Source organism: Suricata suricatta, chromosome 12, assembly GCF_006229205.1.
Source record: "Suricata suricatta isolate VVHF042 chromosome 12, meerkat_22Aug2017_6uvM2_HiC, whole genome shotgun sequence".
Classification (NCBI taxonomy): domain Eukaryota; kingdom Metazoa; phylum Chordata; class Mammalia; order Carnivora; family Herpestidae; genus Suricata; species Suricata suricatta.
In genome coordinates this window covers 80,399,530-80,416,160 of record NC_043711.1, presented here as the reverse complement: position 1 = coordinate 80,416,160, position 16,631 = coordinate 80,399,530, and the positions used below count along the sequence as shown (strand labels likewise).

General features: G+C 52.6%; 1 protein-coding gene across 8 annotated transcripts in view; it reads right to left on the bottom strand.

Annotated features, from left to right (window-relative positions):
* HM13 (histocompatibility minor 13) overlaps window positions 1–14,598 on the bottom strand; it is a 39,164-nt gene extending 24,566 nt beyond the window's left edge. The window contains exons 1-4 of one of the 8 annotated variants that reach the window (XR_003901469.1): window positions 14,309–14,598; window positions 5,841–5,939; window positions 5,351–5,479; window positions 577–659 (exon numbers count right to left, since the gene is read on the bottom strand). Coding sequence is in view for 4 of the 8 variants with exons in the window: in XM_029918972.1 (XP_029774832.1) it covers window positions 577–659; window positions 5,351–5,479; window positions 5,841–5,939; window positions 14,309–14,491 (494 nt within the window). In the remaining 4 variants the exon portion in view is untranslated. The remainder of the gene's footprint in view (window positions 1–576; window positions 660–5,350; window positions 5,480–5,840; window positions 5,940–14,308) is intronic. The other 7 variants (XR_003901470.1, XM_029918972.1, XM_029918973.1 and 4 more) reach the window with 7 other exon arrangements.
* Between the last annotated feature and the right edge of the window lie 2,033 nt (window positions 14,599–16,631).

Genomic DNA, 16,631 nt, shown 5'->3' with positions numbered 1-16,631 from the left:
CTAAGAGCTTTCCACGTGACCCACGAGGAAGGTTCCATTATTTTCCTCCATATTCAGGTGAGGAAATGGAAGCCGGAGAGATGGAATACCTGGCCCCGAAGTCACAGGCCTATTAAGGAGCAGAGTCTGGATTCGAATTCAGGTAATCAAGTTCCAGAGCCTGCGCTCTTCTCACTACCCTGCTTCTCTCTCATGATGCAATGAGGGCATGTGTGAGAAGCCGGGCTCGGTGTGCAGCCGCCCACAACCCTGGGCAGGTGGCACTGGCCTCACCCACCTCAGCAGCGTGATGAGTGACATCACGTTGCTGCTCCCAAATAACTTTCCCAAGAGCTGTGATGGTGAGAAACACCCACTGGACCCTCTAATCACTCCTGGTAGGGAAACTGAGCCCCCCCCCCCCCCCCAGAGGTTAAGGGTCTCACTCTAAGTCACCCACAGCGTAACACAGGTTTTGGGTTTTACAGCCAGGATTCAAACCTGGCTCTGAGTGACGCCAAATGTCATGTTCTCATCCAAGACCCTGTCCTGGTTCCTGAGAAAGCTGCTTCAAATGTTGCAGAGATGCCTTCTGACCTGATGGTGTGGGACAGGGCCAGGATCCCCAGCACGAAGAAATACATGGACAGCAAGAGGTTGATGTACTCCTGGGAAAATATCTGAGGCAGAAATAAAACAAGAAACAGGAAGTCAGAGTTGCCAGTGGCTAGGAGGACACCAGAGCCCCGCTTCCCTTCTGGAGGCTGGACTCACCCTCTGGAGCTAGGAAACAGTGTCAGGAGGAATTTCCAAGAGGGCTAGGGGCCTCCTAGCTCCTATGGCTAGAGAGAAGGGAGGAACCTCGGGCCCCCAGACGCACTCCCAAAGGGGTCTGTACGTTTGGGCTCGGTGGCTTTGCTGCCTGGAGACAGGCAATAGATTTGTGCTCGGAGTCCTCGCGTGGGAATCTCAAGGAGGACGGTCTGGAGTGCGGAGTCCCAGGGCGGCCGCCTAACCTCAGAATGCACTCTTCTGAGTTTCCATCTCCTTGCCCCCAGATCTAGGGAGCCCCCTACGGTGGCCACCAAGGCACTGAGCGCACTGTTTACAAGTCACCCGAGCCCTGCTCCATCCTCTACGCTACGCGCTTCTGGACGACTCCTCCGGGGCGCTGGCTGGAAGTGCGGCCCGGACTTCTGCTTCTCGGTCTCCCTGCCCCGAAGCCAGCCGTCACTGTTGTACATTCCCGAGTCTGAGAAGACTCTGCCATCTCACCTGTGTTCCCTGCATCCTCTACTGAGTGTTCCTGAAGGGTCTGTAGCCATGGCATGGGGCAAAAGGGCACCAGGCGTTCGCAAGGAGGCTGGCACAGTCTGTCTAAACACCTGTCTGCCCACACTGCTCCACTGCTTAGAGCCTTGCTGTCGTAAGCTCCGGCTCTCACCACCTGACAGTCACCGCACACCTTCTGGGCTGCGGCCACGGCAGCCCTCCTGCAGGGCCTTGTTTTGTGCCACAGCCCTGGCACAGGTGGCCGGCCTGCGCGCATGCTCTTTTCTCCTTGCTCAGGCTGCTCTTCCTTCTTTAGCTCTCGGCTTGGAGCAGCTCTCCTGCGTACGACCACCCCTCATCAATTCAGCTCATGCTGACTGACTGCCTACTATGTGCACGGCATCGTGCGAACTGCTGGGGGGACTGCAAGGAATGAGGCACACGAGACCCTGCCCTCAGGGAGTTCTCGTGCCAAAGGATCCCAAAAGAGACACGTGTATATATTGTCAGGTGGCAGTGCTGCTGAGGGGCAGGGAGACAGAGAGAAGAGGGGAGAGATGCTCTTTTAGACAGGTAGCCAGGGAAAGCCCTCTACTGAGAAGATATTCCTGTTGTTTAGGAGTAGAACCTTAAGGAAGCAAGAGAGCTGCTGTGAGGATACTGGGGTGGGGAGCATTTGGGGCAGAGGTGAGGGTGCGTGCAAAGGTCCTGAGATGGGTACGCTGCTTATGTGTGTGGGGAACCATGAGGGCCCATGAGCTTGGAGCCGAGGGAGTAATGGGATGGCTCTGGGAGATGAAGCTGGGAAGGTAAGAGGGAGAAACCCTGCAGGGCCATGAGAAACACTAGATTCTTCTGGGCGAGACAGGCTGGCACTGGAGGCTGAGGGCAGGGCTGTGACATGATCTGACAGCCTGAGAGGGTCCCTGTGCTGCCGTGTGGAAGACAGACTCCACAGGGCAAAGGTGGAGGCAGGTGGCCTAGCGAGAAGGGCACCTGGCAGGTGGAGAACGGTGCCCCCAGCTGGGGGGCAGAGGGAAGGGATGAGGTTCCAGCTCTGTTCTGGACTGGCAGAAGTGGGGCGTGCTGAGGGGCTGGCTGGCTGCTGGGGTGTGTGGGAGCAAGGTGAATGGGGGCGCTGCTGTGTGAGCTGGGGGGGGCAGGACCGGAACCCCATTAACTAGGCTGGCTCTGCCATGCGTCCTGGTGCTACAGGCCTTGCCCCTGCAACGCTCCCAGGACCGTAACCTCACGTTTACCTACTCGATGGACCGGTGTCCACCTTCACCAGTTAACAAGAAGCTCCCTGAGGGCAGGGATGGGCCAGCTGCTTTTCTCACTCTGGGCCTTGTACACAGCAGGCCCTCAGTAAATGTTTGCAGAATGAGTGGGTAAGCAGAGCAGCGGCCTACAATGTGACAAGGAAAAGAAAAAGACCCACGAACATAGTTCACAGGCACATGGGCCACGTTTTGGGAAGACGTGGTGGGCCCTTGGGGAAATCTCTCCGGCTGCAACTCCGAACTTCCAAGTGGGTCTGACTCTGTGGCCCAAGAATGGTGCACCAGGCCTGGCTTTCTCTGGGCTTCAGCTGCTAGAAACACACAGCCACAGCAGTGTCGGAGTCTCTGACAAGTGTGTGTCAAGTGTGGAGCCCGGGGTCAGGGTGTGCTCCTCACCCAAGGCTTCCTTTTATCCTATTTTAATTTTCTCCTTCACCCCAACTGCTTCCTTTACTTCCTTGACTTACACTGTCGGGTATGATTTTTATAAGCTGCCTGGAAACAATCAGTTCTAAGTGAGGTAGGGGAAGGTAAATTTTAGGATACTGAGAAATGTCACAAATGCTCTCCCCATCCCAGCCGCCCGGAGAGGGGGGAAAGGGGCTGATGGTTACACCCACTGGCAAACCATTCACCGAGCTGTCAGCCTGGAGCCTGGTGGGGATGTGCTGGCTGTGTGGTCCAGGCAGCTGCCTCTCCCAGATCTCAGTGTGGCCCTTCTAGAGACATGGGCAGGAGGTCTGCTGTGTCCACTGGCACAAGGCGGGCAGGGGCTTACCTGCCTGGAGAGGGGCATGGGCCTACCACCAGGGCCTTTAAAGAAAAATGCTCAGGCCTTCTGCTGCCAGACATGCCTCTCTGAGGGAACCTAGCTGAAGGAGAAAAATCCTAAGTCCAAAAAACGTCAGAAGGTCTTGAGGCAATGGGCTTTGTGTACAGACAGCCACAGAGAGATCTCTAAGTTCAGGGGAGACAGAAAGCCAACAGGGAGAAGTGCCGCACAGCCCTACCTGGGGGAGCTGGACTCTCACGCCCACGGATACACTCACGCCATACATTTTATAAGGAGACACACATCTGAGGACATAAAGCAAATGCATCAGGGCAGGTGCTGCTCGTGGAGAGGGCAATGAAGGTGGGAAATGGAGGCGGGCACTGGGGATGGAGGGCGAGCCTGGCACAGACGAATGATCGTGTGCTGTGAACCAAAGCAGAGGATAAACCCAACTCTTCACCCAAGGTCCAGGAAAAAAAAAAATCAGTGAATAGCTACTGTTATTTGATGTACTCATTTTTAAGAGGAAAAATGCAAATGGCCTCTTCTGTTTAAAGGGAGGGGGATACTGGAGGCTGGGTAGCTCAGTCGGTTAAGTGTCTGACTTCAGCTCAGGTCATGATCTCACAGTTTGTGGGTTCGGCCCCCGTGTCGGGCTCTATGCTGACAACTCAGAGCCTGGAGCCTGCTTCTGATTCTGTGTCTCCCTCTCTCTCTGTCCCTCCCACTGACTGCTCTCAGTCTCTGTCTCTCAAAATAAAATAATAAAGACATAAAAAAATTTTAAAAAAGTGCTGTTCTGATCCGACAACAAGGGAGCAATGGAACAGCAAACTGGCATTAAAGAAAAGGATGTTTCTGACTCACGGATTAGCAAGGCATCTGATGCTACTCTCTGTGGGTGAGAGCACAGGGGGGTCAGCACCCTCCTGTCAGAGACAACGTAAACGGAGGCAGTCCTTTTTGGAGGGATCTGGCACTATCTGTTCATATGACAAGTGGAGACGGTAAGTGACCTGGTTCTCCTGCGGCAGATACACCTGAGAACATGTGCCGGGTCAAAACACCACGCGCGATGTCCGCGCGGCCCTGCGGTGCCACCCCAGCACTGGGTACCCCTCAGGGCCACAGCCACAAAGTACAACCACAGGCAGCTGATACAAAGGAGGTAGAGGTGACCGTGTTGATACAAAAACATCTCCACAGCAAGAACCCTTTATCTGACACAGATCTACGCCTTTAAATTTTCACATAAATGTAGATCTATGTATTTGATTCATAAGACACTATATTAAGGAGAAGATTAGGGCTCACGACACCTTCCCTCAGACTGAAAACCTCTTTATAAACCATCTACATGTATGTTTTAAATGTAAATTAGGGGCGCCTGGGTGGCTCAGTCGGTTGAGGTGTGCGACTTTGGCTCAGGTCATGATTTCTCGGCTCATGAGTTCAAGCCCTGCATCGGGCTCCATGAAAACAGCTCAGAGCCTGGAGCCTGCTTGAGATTTGGTGTCTCCCTCTCTCACTGCCCCTCCCCCACTGTGTGCACGCTCGCTCTCTAACATAAAAACATTTAAACATAAAAAAAAATTTTTTAAATGGAAATTAAATGTCCCTCTTGAGGGATTTTAAGGCGCCAGGAAAAGAGCACGTGTGATGTGCTGCAGCAAAACCAAAAGGCACACCGCTACGGTTACAGCAGGACTATGATTATGTTCAAAGCATGCTTGTTAAGAGCCGGAACGGAGATATGCCAAAACGTCAACGGTGATCGTCACCTCTGTGCATTTCTCCCTCTCTTGGGAGCCTCCCCTCCCTTTCAGTTTCCTGCACATATTACTACTTTTGGAGTCGGAGATCACACGTATGTTAAAAACAACAACAACAACAACAAAAGCTTGAGCAGTGTTCGCAGTCACGTGAGAGGATGCTCATGGCGTCGTTAACGGGGAGGGAAAGCAGGAGCTCCACAGCGAGCACGCCGCGTGGCCACAGCGACGGACAACCATGCACCCCGGGGGACAGCACAAGGACACACCTCCACAGGGAACCTGTGATTGTCTCTGGTGGTGGGGTTTTGGAGGACTGCTGTTTTCCCCTTTTTACTTTTCTGTGTTTTCCAGGTTTTCAACACTGAGCCTGTGCAACTTTTACTGGGAAAATAAACCTCGGTAAATTAAAAAAAAAAAAAGAAAAAAAAAGAAGGCGATTAGTACGGCAGAGGCGCGGCGGAGACACAAGCCACACACCCCGTCCCGCATCAACAGCACAGTGCGACCAAAATGGTACCGTGAAAACCAAACAAAAAGGCTCATGGAGAAAAGAAGTGAGACTCCGGGAAGGAGTCGCAGACACCATCGCGGTCATCTCTATGGAGTCGGGTTTGGGGCAAATTATTATGACTTTCCCCCCTGCTCTTTAGTTTCTACAAATGAACATGCATGTCCCCCCCCCCCCTTGCCCCCGATGGGCAAAACACAAAACAAAGTCATTCAGGCCAAATGACACACGGGTGGCAGAGGACTTACTTTGAAAAAGAGATAGAGCCCCAAGAGCGTGCAGCTGGCGATGATGGGGAAGCGGGCGGCGTCCCGGCTGGTGATGGTCTCCGGCATGTCCGAGGCGTTCTAGAGCAGACAAGAAAGGAGGCTGAGAGCAGGGGTCGTGGTCCAGGCCTCCGAAGCCTGGTGCTCGTCCATCTCCTTGCCCTCCACGTCTTCCGGACCCAGGGCTTTGTCAACGTGGCAAAGATGGTCTGGGGCAAGAGGGTCTCCCCTGCCATTTTGCCCCTGGGGAGTTCTGGGCCCCGGCGGGGACAGTCCAGGGAGGATGCAGGGCACATGTGGCCTCTCTGGGGAGAAGGGCGATGCCAAGAGCAGTTCCGGTATGTGATAGCTGAAAGAGAAAACCCTGGAAACTGGTTAACGCCAGAGGAGTCCTGGACCTCGTGACAACGGTTCCCAATTTCCTGCTGGATTAGCTAAACAGGATGAATTTTTTTATCAGGAGGTGTGAATGGAAATGAAGTGACGCAGCAGCTGACACCGTATGCGGGAAGATAGGGACCATAAGAAACAAATGTGGACGAAACTTAAACCCTAAGAAACCTGACTGGGACAAGTGGACCTGGTGAGGGTAAAAGCCACAATCACATCTATAACGGCAGATGCTGTCGCTGGCGACAATGTGATTTGGGTAGAGAGATGACAGAGGATAAACACTGACATGAAAAAAACCTGACTGTAGTCAAAATGTCAGGGCTTGTAAAAATGGAAAAAACTGGAAGTGGAGCAACAGTGCAGCACAGGGATGGTATCAGCCTCACAGAATTCCTGCCAGAGAACGTTCTAATGAAAACCCATCCATGGTACTAGAATTCTGGTTTAAGTTTATAGAAAGAAAACCACAGAGTCAGAGCTTTCAAGATCATCATGCTCTCCACACCCTCTCTGCTCAGCAGAAGCCTCAAGTCCTCAAGGACTGGGCCAGTGTCCCTTCCACAAACCTTTCCCAGATTTCCCACCGGGCGAAGCCCCCCACCCAGTGCAATCCCCACGTTTTATATGCTTAATTCTATTTTACACACTAGCTACCAGAAGCCCTAGTAGTGCCAGATGAGACTTCTACCCGTATCAAAGTCAAGTCCTCTGATCAAAGCACCCAAGATGCTTCCATCACCACCTCCATCCTGTGAATAATGTACTGGCATCCCTGGGACAAGGGATTACGTCCAGCCATAGAGCCTCATTAATTTTTTGGCTCACAGCTGCCTCTTAAAAAACCAACCGGACAAACCATGCTAACAGGGAAGCTGCCCGGAGAGGGTAGATTCTGGCTCAGGCAGGCCTTCTGCTCAAGGATGGGAGGAAAGTTGCAGGAGGGGAAGGAGATGCAGGCCGAGAGTGGCAAGCCCATTAAATGGAGATGAGATGAGGGTGGGGGTGGGAGGTGGGGATGCATATACACTACAGTTTTAGCACAAACTGGCCCAGCCTTTTGAGGAGGGCGACTTGGCGGTTGCATCAAACTGTAATTTGCACAAGTCCAAGGACGGAGAAGTCTCACAGAGCAGGAACCACAAAAAGCTCCTAATAACAGGAAAAGAATATGCATCCTCACTTTTTAAATAAGAGAAACTTGAAGTGAAGCACACTGAGATTCCAGTTCTCATCCATCACAATGGCAAACAGCCTCATGCTGGATAACAGATGGAGCTGGTAAGGCTGTGGGGACACAGGGCTGACCCGCGGTGCCTTCAGGAGGGTAGATCGGTCTTCCTGCAGAGAGCACGTTGGCAACATTGTCAAAAATCACAAATGCGGATGCCCGGGGGCTCAGTTGGCTGCGCGTCCAACTTTGGCTTAGGTCATGATCTCATAGCTCGTGAGTTTGAGCCCTGCATCGGACTCTGCACTGGCAATGTGGAGCCTGCTTGGGATTCTCTCTCTCAAAATAAATAAATAAACTGTGCACGCGCGTGTGCACACACACACACACACACACACACACACCTCTGACCAAGCTGTTCCACGGCTGGGAATTTTTCCTGCATATAAAAATCGCACACATGCGAAGGACCATGTACGTATATCCTGGGTGTTCAGTGCTCTGTTAAGAGATTGCTGGGTGACTGAGAACAAGTCCTTGTTCTCTGAGCTTCAGTTTACTCACCTGTCAAACAGGAGCACAATCTCTAGCTTTATTTACCTCTAGAATGGCCAAAGGACGTCAATGAAAGGAGGTAGGCTGTGAAATGGCCCAGCAAACTGTCCAGTGCCGTGACGGTATGGGGAGCTGTGACAGTCAGGAAGAGGGGAGGGGGAGACACTTCACCAAACCCCGACCCGTGCATGACTGTGCTGGGCTAGGGACAGGGCTGGGGGGAGACCCTGGTCTCTGGAGTGCCGGGGGCACCTTGCTGGGAGGTGGGGGCTGGGACAGGGGAGCAGTCCCAACACAGAGGGGCACGGTCCTCTCCCTCCTTCTTCTCCCACAGCCCTAGGTTTCTGCGTGCTGGGGGGGTGGGGGGGTGTTGGGAAAATTCCTCCACAAATTCAGAGTATGTCCCCTGTAGTGGGAGCTTAGGCACAAACATAAATGAGACAGCTGCTGACCTCCAAGAGTTCGCAGGCAGGCAGGCCAAGACCCTGCCGTGTAAACAGAGTATCACCACACAATGGGACACGTGACAAAAAAAAGATGTATACTGGTGTGATACCCAGTACGAGCGCCAAGCGACTGGGAGAAGGTCTGATGTCAGGAAGCCCAGCCCGACTTCCAGGTTGGTCTCTCTTCTGCTGTGAGACCCAGGAAGGTCTTTTTCTCTCTAAGAGCCTCAATTTGCTCATCCTCTATGATGAGTTTTGGGATTCTATGACTTTTGATCGGAAATACTTAGTGTTGTGCCTTGAGCTATCACACAGGCTGTCGAGATTCTCTGGATGATGATGATGATGATGATGATGTAGTAGATGTAGAAGGGAAACACCCGAAAGCAGATGGTACTTAGGCAAGGCCCTGAAGGTCAAGCACGGGGTCAGGTATAAGGCAGGCGCGAGAGAAATGCCGAATTGAGGAATTTGCTCTACGTACAAGGTAGGGAAGCACGTACAAGGTAGGGAAGCACGGACAAGGCGGAGGGAGCTGCAGGTGTAGATCACATGGGACTCTGGCCTCACCTGCAACCCGGTGTTATGGCTCATTTCCACATATTCCTTTCAATTTAGCCCAGTAACCTGGGGCTGGGGAAGAGGCTTACAATTACTTGATGACAAGCCAAGGTGGGATGCATGCTCTACTATACAGAGGAATCTGGTCTCTTCTGTGGGTGACTGTGTAAATACCCTCACTGCAATGCTGAGTCTGAACGGGAGACTGGAAATCTGACAACAGTAACAAGTGTAACATTTACAGACAGCTTTCTAGATGCCCAGCACTGTTCTAGGTGCTTTACATGATTTCATCTCCACAAAAACTCTATGAGGTAGGTATTTTCAAGAGCTCCACAATACAGATGAGGAGGTAGAGGCTCAGGGAGGTGAAGTAACTTGCTTAAGGTCACACAGCTGGGTTGAGTGCTAGAGCCAGGATTCAAATGGAGGCAGTCTGGTTCCAACGTGCCAACTCTTAGCCACTAATTCCTAGATGACCTCTACCTTCCCTACCTGGACATTTCTGCTGGGAAGTGGTGACAAGGCACTCAGGGAGCCTTTGACAATAAAACAGTTAACCTTCATCATTACAAAAATACAAAATGTTGTCAGGATTCTCTATCAGTTCAACGTGGATTCTGAAGCCAGACACTCTTAGGCAAATGCAGTAGCTCCCGAAACGCAAAACATAATTAGAGTGTGTGTGTGTGTGTGTGTGTGTGTGTGTGTGTGTGTGTGTGGTGGGGGCTGACACAAATAACAGAAATAAATTTAGCTTCCAGTGACATTCTGGATGTTCAGTTATCAGGGCGGAAGCAAAAGCAGCGAGGGAAGACAGATGCCCAGCCTCAGGTCATTATTGGCTCAGTCCGAGCTCTGGGAGTACGCTTCCTAGCCATGCCCTAGAAATGATCTGGGATTTGTGGGCCATTCTGTTACTGTCACCCCAGCCAGAGACCCCAGGCTCTCTTCTCCTTTCCACCACACTCACTCACTCACTCTAGCAGGATGCTGCTTCCTGGAGTTTCTAGAACTCACTCCCCCACTCTGATCTTGTGCCTGACTGCAGTCTTTACTATGACACCTCACTAGCCTCCTTCCTGTTCTCCCTCCCGCCCATCACTGACGCTGCCAGGAGCACTTTCTGAGGCTTCGGCTTGGCTGTATCATACGTACCTGGCTCAGAAAGCCCTGGAGATAGCCATTATACAGGAATTGAGGTCATTGCTCCTGGGGGTGTAAACTTACACAACTTCTACGTGCAGAATTTGGTAAAACCCATCTAAATCAAACATGCACATAGCCGCTAACCCAACAGATTCATTAAAAAAATCATCCTATAAATATAGACAAGTGTGAAGTTAACCAAAGTGTTGGATTAATTTCAGCACGGTTTGTAATAGCAAAAGGCGGACGCCCGTCTAAACGACCAGTGCAGGACTCTAAATCAGAGGCTGGCACTGGAGCACACATCACAATTGCCAGGAGGGCTTTGTGAGAACAGACTGCCAGGCCCACCTTCAGCTTCTAATTCAGAATCTGCATTTCTAACATGTTCCCAGGGGCCGCTGCCGCTGCCGGTCTACGGATCACCAGGGCTCTAAACAATTTGTGGGACATAGGGGGGACATGTACAGCTGTTAAAGAACATGACCACCCCACGTGTAGACATATTTGATCTCCAGCATATATTTGGCGAAAAAACCAAGGTGCAGAAGAGTGTACCTGTAACAAAATAGGAGGTATACAGCAAAAATGGGGAGAGAGCCTGTGCTTATTTATCTGTAAAGGCACAGAATTTTTTGGATGGAAAGCCAAGAAACAGGTAACGGGGGCTGCCTCTGGGGAGGGAAACTGGCTTGTGGGGGCAGGTGGGAGGCTTTCGCAATGCGCCCCTCTGCACCTTTGGAAATCTATACCACAAGCACGCTTTACTTACCCTCCCCACCATAAAACGAGGCGGATCTGCACGTACTGACATAGAAAAATGACCAAGACATAGTGCTCAAGGAGGAAAAAAAGAAATCAAATCGCACAATATGTACTGTGAACTTCCACTGTTAGAAAAGTAAACCTACACGGGCGTATACACACAGGCACATACATGGGACATTTGTGTACACACAGCAAAAGGTTCCAGGAGGTGACACACCAAACAGCTAGCTGGGTTCCTTCAAGGAGGGGAACTGGGGAGGTTTCCCCTTTGTACTTCTGTGTGGCTTGGATTTTTTTGTTTTGTTTTGACAAGTGCACGTGTGTAGTCATTTTGTTAGCTGTGAAAATGAACTGCTGCACTGCCTTCGGGGTTCTATCACTTGGAAAGGCTGCAGGCTGCCTGAGCGTCTTGTCGTTACGGCCTCCAGGCCCCTGTCCCTGACTCACATCACACTGCTCGCTGCCTCCCTGACCACGCTGCGCGATGCCTCGCCTCCTTCTCTTCCGGCCCCACTGACCCTGTCGAACTTGCGCCCATCGGTACAAAGGCAGCTGCAGTCCGTCTCCTCTGGAAGGCGTATCAGGATTCGGGGCAGGCGGCTGCTCACACATCTGTTTCTCCGTGGGGACTAAGCTCTGGGAGGGCAGGTCCTGGCCTTCGTTGTCCCAGCACCCCTGGCACACAGCAGGGGCCCAGTGCAGTTGGCTGAGGGGTCCCTCTGAGTAACACAGGCCAAAAGCCTTTGAAGCAGTCTGATCCCAGCTATCACCTGGGCTGGGATTTGCTCCCTTCTGGGAACACGGGTCTCTGACAAGGACGGGCACCCTGCTAAGACCGCCCCTCCCACGGCCACTTCTTCCCAACACACTCCTGGGCGCTCCTCCTCTTTCTCCCCATGATTTCACAATGTGCTCTGCCTGTTAGGGACAACTTGGCTACAGGGACAATTCTGTCCTCACATGCCCTCTCTCAGCTGGCTTTAAGGTCCAACACTGGTGGGAAATCAAAACTCCTGGGCCCCCACACTAACTCTTCTCTCTCTTTGCCACATGACCAGGGAAACATGACTCGGGGTAGAAAACGGGAGTTGTTTGGCTTTTTTTTGCCCCCTAGGCCCAAATGCCACTTGTGTGCGTCTTTTGGAGGCACCTGCATCAAGGACAGCCCGGACTAGATCCAGCAACACCTAGTTCTGTCCCTACTTGGCAGAGGGATCATGAGAAGTCATTTCTTTGACTCTCGGTTTCTCTGCACAACAGGGGAAATAAAACTGGCGCCACCTGTCACATTCGGTTGCTGGGAGAAGCCAAAAATGGAGGAGAAGGCTTTGTAGCTTTCAGAATATCCTAGTTGGTGGTGGTGGGCCTGGCTGCCCACGATTTCAGGCAGCTTTCCAGCTCCCCTGCCCTGTGGGAGATGGTAGCGGAGGGCTCTGGAGGCTATGGTGGATCGGAAGCTCCCTTCTAGGCACACCCTCTGTTCCTGCCACACCGGACCCTCCACCTCCTCAACGGCTTCACACTGCTTACCTGGTTTCCTCTGCCTAGAACGTCTTCCAGCTGAACTTGTACTTCTGCATCAAGGCTCAAGCCCACCTCCAGCACGAAGCCTCTCTGCCCTGCCTCAGGTGAGCTCAAACGTCCTCCCCAAACCCTGCAGTGCTACCATACGACAATCACGTAGCTAGTTACTCCTCCATTCAGGCACCTAAAGTCCTTGGTGACAGAGCTCTGACCAACTCATTTTTGCAGCATGTCTTCCCCCCTCCACCCCCAGGCAATAGGGGAGGTTCAGGAAATTCTGTTGTCAGTAAGGTGTTTTCTTAAGAGATGAGTGATCCTTGTGAAGAAGACGCCAAGGAGAATTACTCAGTTTGGGGAGCCCCTCAGATCAGCTCATGCCTCGCCACCTTCGTTTGCTTTTTCCTGGTCTATTTCAGAACCCCCACCCCCCCTTCCCCCGCACAAGGGTCTGCCCAAAGACATGGCAGGGAGGCTGAAGGCCATCTGAACTCTGCTTAGAAGAGGCAGGATGGAAAGGCCAATGGGGCTGCCTAAGTCCTGCCTGACTACTCCCCTTTGTGGTCTGTCCGCAGGAGGAGCTCACAGCAGGTTCTCTGATCTTGGGGAAGGAAGGCGGCAGGCTTCAAGTTGGGTAATGTTTTGAGAACCCAGGCTCGAGCAGTTTCAAAAGTGGCAGCTGCTTTGTGGACCTGCCCTCTTTGGGTAAGACAGCTTCTGCTGAGGTTCAATTTCAGGTGTAGGGTCAGGGAGGAGCTACAGATCAGAAGAGAAGACGATGCCAGGAAGTGAAAAGCCATTGGTGCAATGGCCTGGAGAGACCTGAATATAGGGAAGAAGGGAGGAGGGGAGGAAGTCGGGAGGTGGGAGATGCCAGGGTCCTCTGAGGTATCCAGATGGGACATACATTGAGGAAGGGCAGGAGTGGATCTCGCCTAGACTTGTCAGAGAGGCCAACAGCAGCTCAGTTCTTCAGCAGGTAAGCCAAATTTGGTGGAGGGACAGTCTTAGGGAGCCCAGGAAGAAAAACAACTTTGAAGTAGGGTCTGGGCTCCTCTTAGGACAGTTCCAAGGTAGGAAGTCCTGTCTACCAGTCAGGGAGAGCAAACCAGCGAAAGAAGGGTCAATGCCTGGTAAAAAATAAAAATAAAAATAAAAAAATAAGAGAGAGACATGCTATGGTGTTAGGTTCTGAGGGGCTGGCTGCGCAAAAGTGGTTTGAGAAGTGACGCCAAAAACTGGGGCCTTAGCTGCGGCTATAACCTTGGTTTAATTTTTGGGGATGGTGCAAGGGCCTGATCTGGGAGTTCTAGGACAGGGCCCTACGGGTTACAGATTCCAGTTAGACAGGTGTCGCAGCTAGGGATGGCCCTGGATCCTTGAATTTGCCCTAGGGTGGATGAGGCCGAGTTCCTAACGGAGGAACGACAGGAGACTGTACCATTCAGCTGTCAGGACCAGCGCCCCATCAGGTACAGCCTGGGGACGGCCCAGAGCCCAGGATGAGGTGTCCCATATGGGATGAGCAGCCAGAGCAGAAGGTGAGGCCGATCTGGCTGGAGCCAGCAGGCTCGGAACAAAACACGCCCGAATCGCACGGGAGGTTGGCAGTGTCTGCGGCATGATGCACGGAGGGAGGGATGTGTCAGGGTCCGATGAGGGGTAGAAACCAGGCCCCATGTGGGAAGGTGTCAGATCCCCGGGCGCCTAAGGCCAGCTCCCGGATGTGGCCTCGGGGTGGGGAAGCGCGAGCGATACTAGCTGGGAAAGGTCGGTGTCCGGGGAGAGGTGGTGTCTGTCCCGTCCAGGGCGGGGTGGGGGAAGGGTCCCCGGCTGTCACGTCCCGGGTGGGAGGTGGCAAGCGCGCGCGGTGCCGCCTCCGGCCCTACCTTGCCGCGGGCGCAGCGCACGGAGCGCAGGGCGCCGAAGAAGATGGGCAGCAGCGCCATGAGCAGGAGGCTGCCGTAGGCCAGCGCGATGCCCTCGGGCGTGGAAGGCGGCCGCGCCGTGCCGTTGGCCGCGCCGCCTGCCTCGGCGCTGCCGTTATGCGGGTCGCTGAGGGCCGAGTCCATGGCGACGCTGCGCTCGGGGTCCGACTCCGGCTCCGGCCGCCGCCGCAGAAACGCAGACAGGAAGACGGACGCGGCGGGGAAAGCCACGTTCCCTTAAAGAAACAGGAAGTGACGTGCCCCCCTCTTGCCGGGCCGCGCCGCGCACGCGTGCGCGTTCACGGCTCCCCGCCCGCGCGCCCTCTAATGGTGACGGAGGGCAGGGCGGGCAGTTGCTAAGCAACTCGCCAGTGGTCGGGGACAGGAACGCTGCGGTGGGCACCCATCCTGAAAGAGAGGGAGACCTGAGGATGCCATGCCCCGGTCCTAGGCGGCTTCCTTAATCCCAGGCTGTCCTGCTCTCTACAAGTCCTCAGCCGAATAACTAAGACTTTGTTTATTCATGTGTCATTCATCCAGTATTTAATCTTTCCTTCACTCCTTCAATATTTGAATATTCCATGATATGCCAGACGCCATCCTAGGCTCTGGGAACACAGGGACAATACAGGCAAAAGTCAGTCCCTATACTCACGAAGGTTGCATTTTTAGTGCAGTGGTAGGGGGAGGTGTTGGGAAGACAAGAAATAAAATGAGCAAAATCAGTAAAATATGAAGCGTGTAGGATGTTAATGTGTAGCTGTGTATTACACAGCGTGTTAAGGGACATAAATAATTCAGAGATAATCTCCCTCTCTAGGAATCTAGTGTACTTCTGCATATGGCTTGGGCATATCTGTAGGGGGGTTCCCCGTCAGTTCTAGAGGACAAACGTCAGGTGGTTGGCTCTGTAGATGGACAGCCCTGTGGAGTGTGTCTAGGGCTGAGGAGAAGGTGTGGGTAGAAGTGATCTGAGTTTGGAGGCAGGCCCATGCTGTCTGGGGCTCCTGGCTATGTTACTGCTGCCCTATTTGAAAGCTGGAGAGAGTAAGTGGCAGAAAAACGAAGAAAGTTACATCCTGGGGACACCTAGCCCTGGAGAAACTTTGGGCCAAGTGGTAGGAAGTATGCTCTCCCAGAACCCAGGAAGCAAGCCGATCTGAGACCAGGAAGGGAAGAGCCATTGCCCTCCGATGTCCCTTTAGTACGCTGTACTGACAAAGCTTAACTATGTCAACTGGAAAAGGAGAAATACAAGGCCCGGCTCCATCAGCACAGAGCAGGCAAAAAGAGTGGATTTAGAGTTGAGAGGCAATAAATTGATAAATGACACAGATGGTATAAAATCACATGGCCTGGTCCAAGCTTGACAGGTGTTGAGGTGGGGTTGGAGCATGGGGCTCATGGTGAGGGCAGACAAAGGCCAGGAGTCAGATTATAAGAGTTTGAATAATAAAGCTGGTTGCCTAGTACATGCCAGGCACTGTATTAGTAACTGTATGTGTGTGTGTGTGATCTCCATAATACTAGTAAGAGATCATTGGTCCCAATTTACAGATGAGGAAACTGAGCCTCACCGAGGTAAGCTAAACTAGCCAGCCCAGGACGCATGGTCAGCAGTGGAAGAGGAGACCCTGAGCTCAGGTCTGTAAGGCTCACTCCAAAGCTTTTGCTCTTTACAGCATCCCAGCTACACAAGAGACTAAGAAGTTTGGACCAGAGTAACTTGGTTCTGGGCAGATGGTGTACAGTTTCAGGCTCTGTTTTGCAATAAGCTGGACATGACACAGATGGATGGGCGAAGGCGGTGTACCTGATGAATTCATCCATCAATAATTCAGGCCACAGGATCTGCCCAGCAACCAGGCCTCACGGCTCTGTGCTTCCTCATCTGAGAGTCTATGATTGGAAATGTGAGAGGCTCCCGCTTCTGGCTAGCGGAGCGCTCGATTTAGTTTATTCGAAGGCAGATCCAGCCATCTCTCTTGACACTCCAGAGGGGAAGATTGTGAATATGACCCAAGGTTTGATCCAAGTTCAGAAAGATCCTGTCAAGGCTTCCGGTGGGTTGGATTTCTGGCTAGGAGCAGACCTGTCTTGGTATTTTCCGGAGACAGAGATGCGAGAGTCTGCACGGGGTGCCCTGAAGCTTTATCTGCTGAGGCCTTTTCCAGATGAGATCTAAACTGACATCAAGAATGGAGCCTTAGAGCCTGGGGTGGTTAAATGACCGCATATGTGTTCCTGAGAAAGTTGTAGTTCCTCTCTCCTGTTCACTTATTAC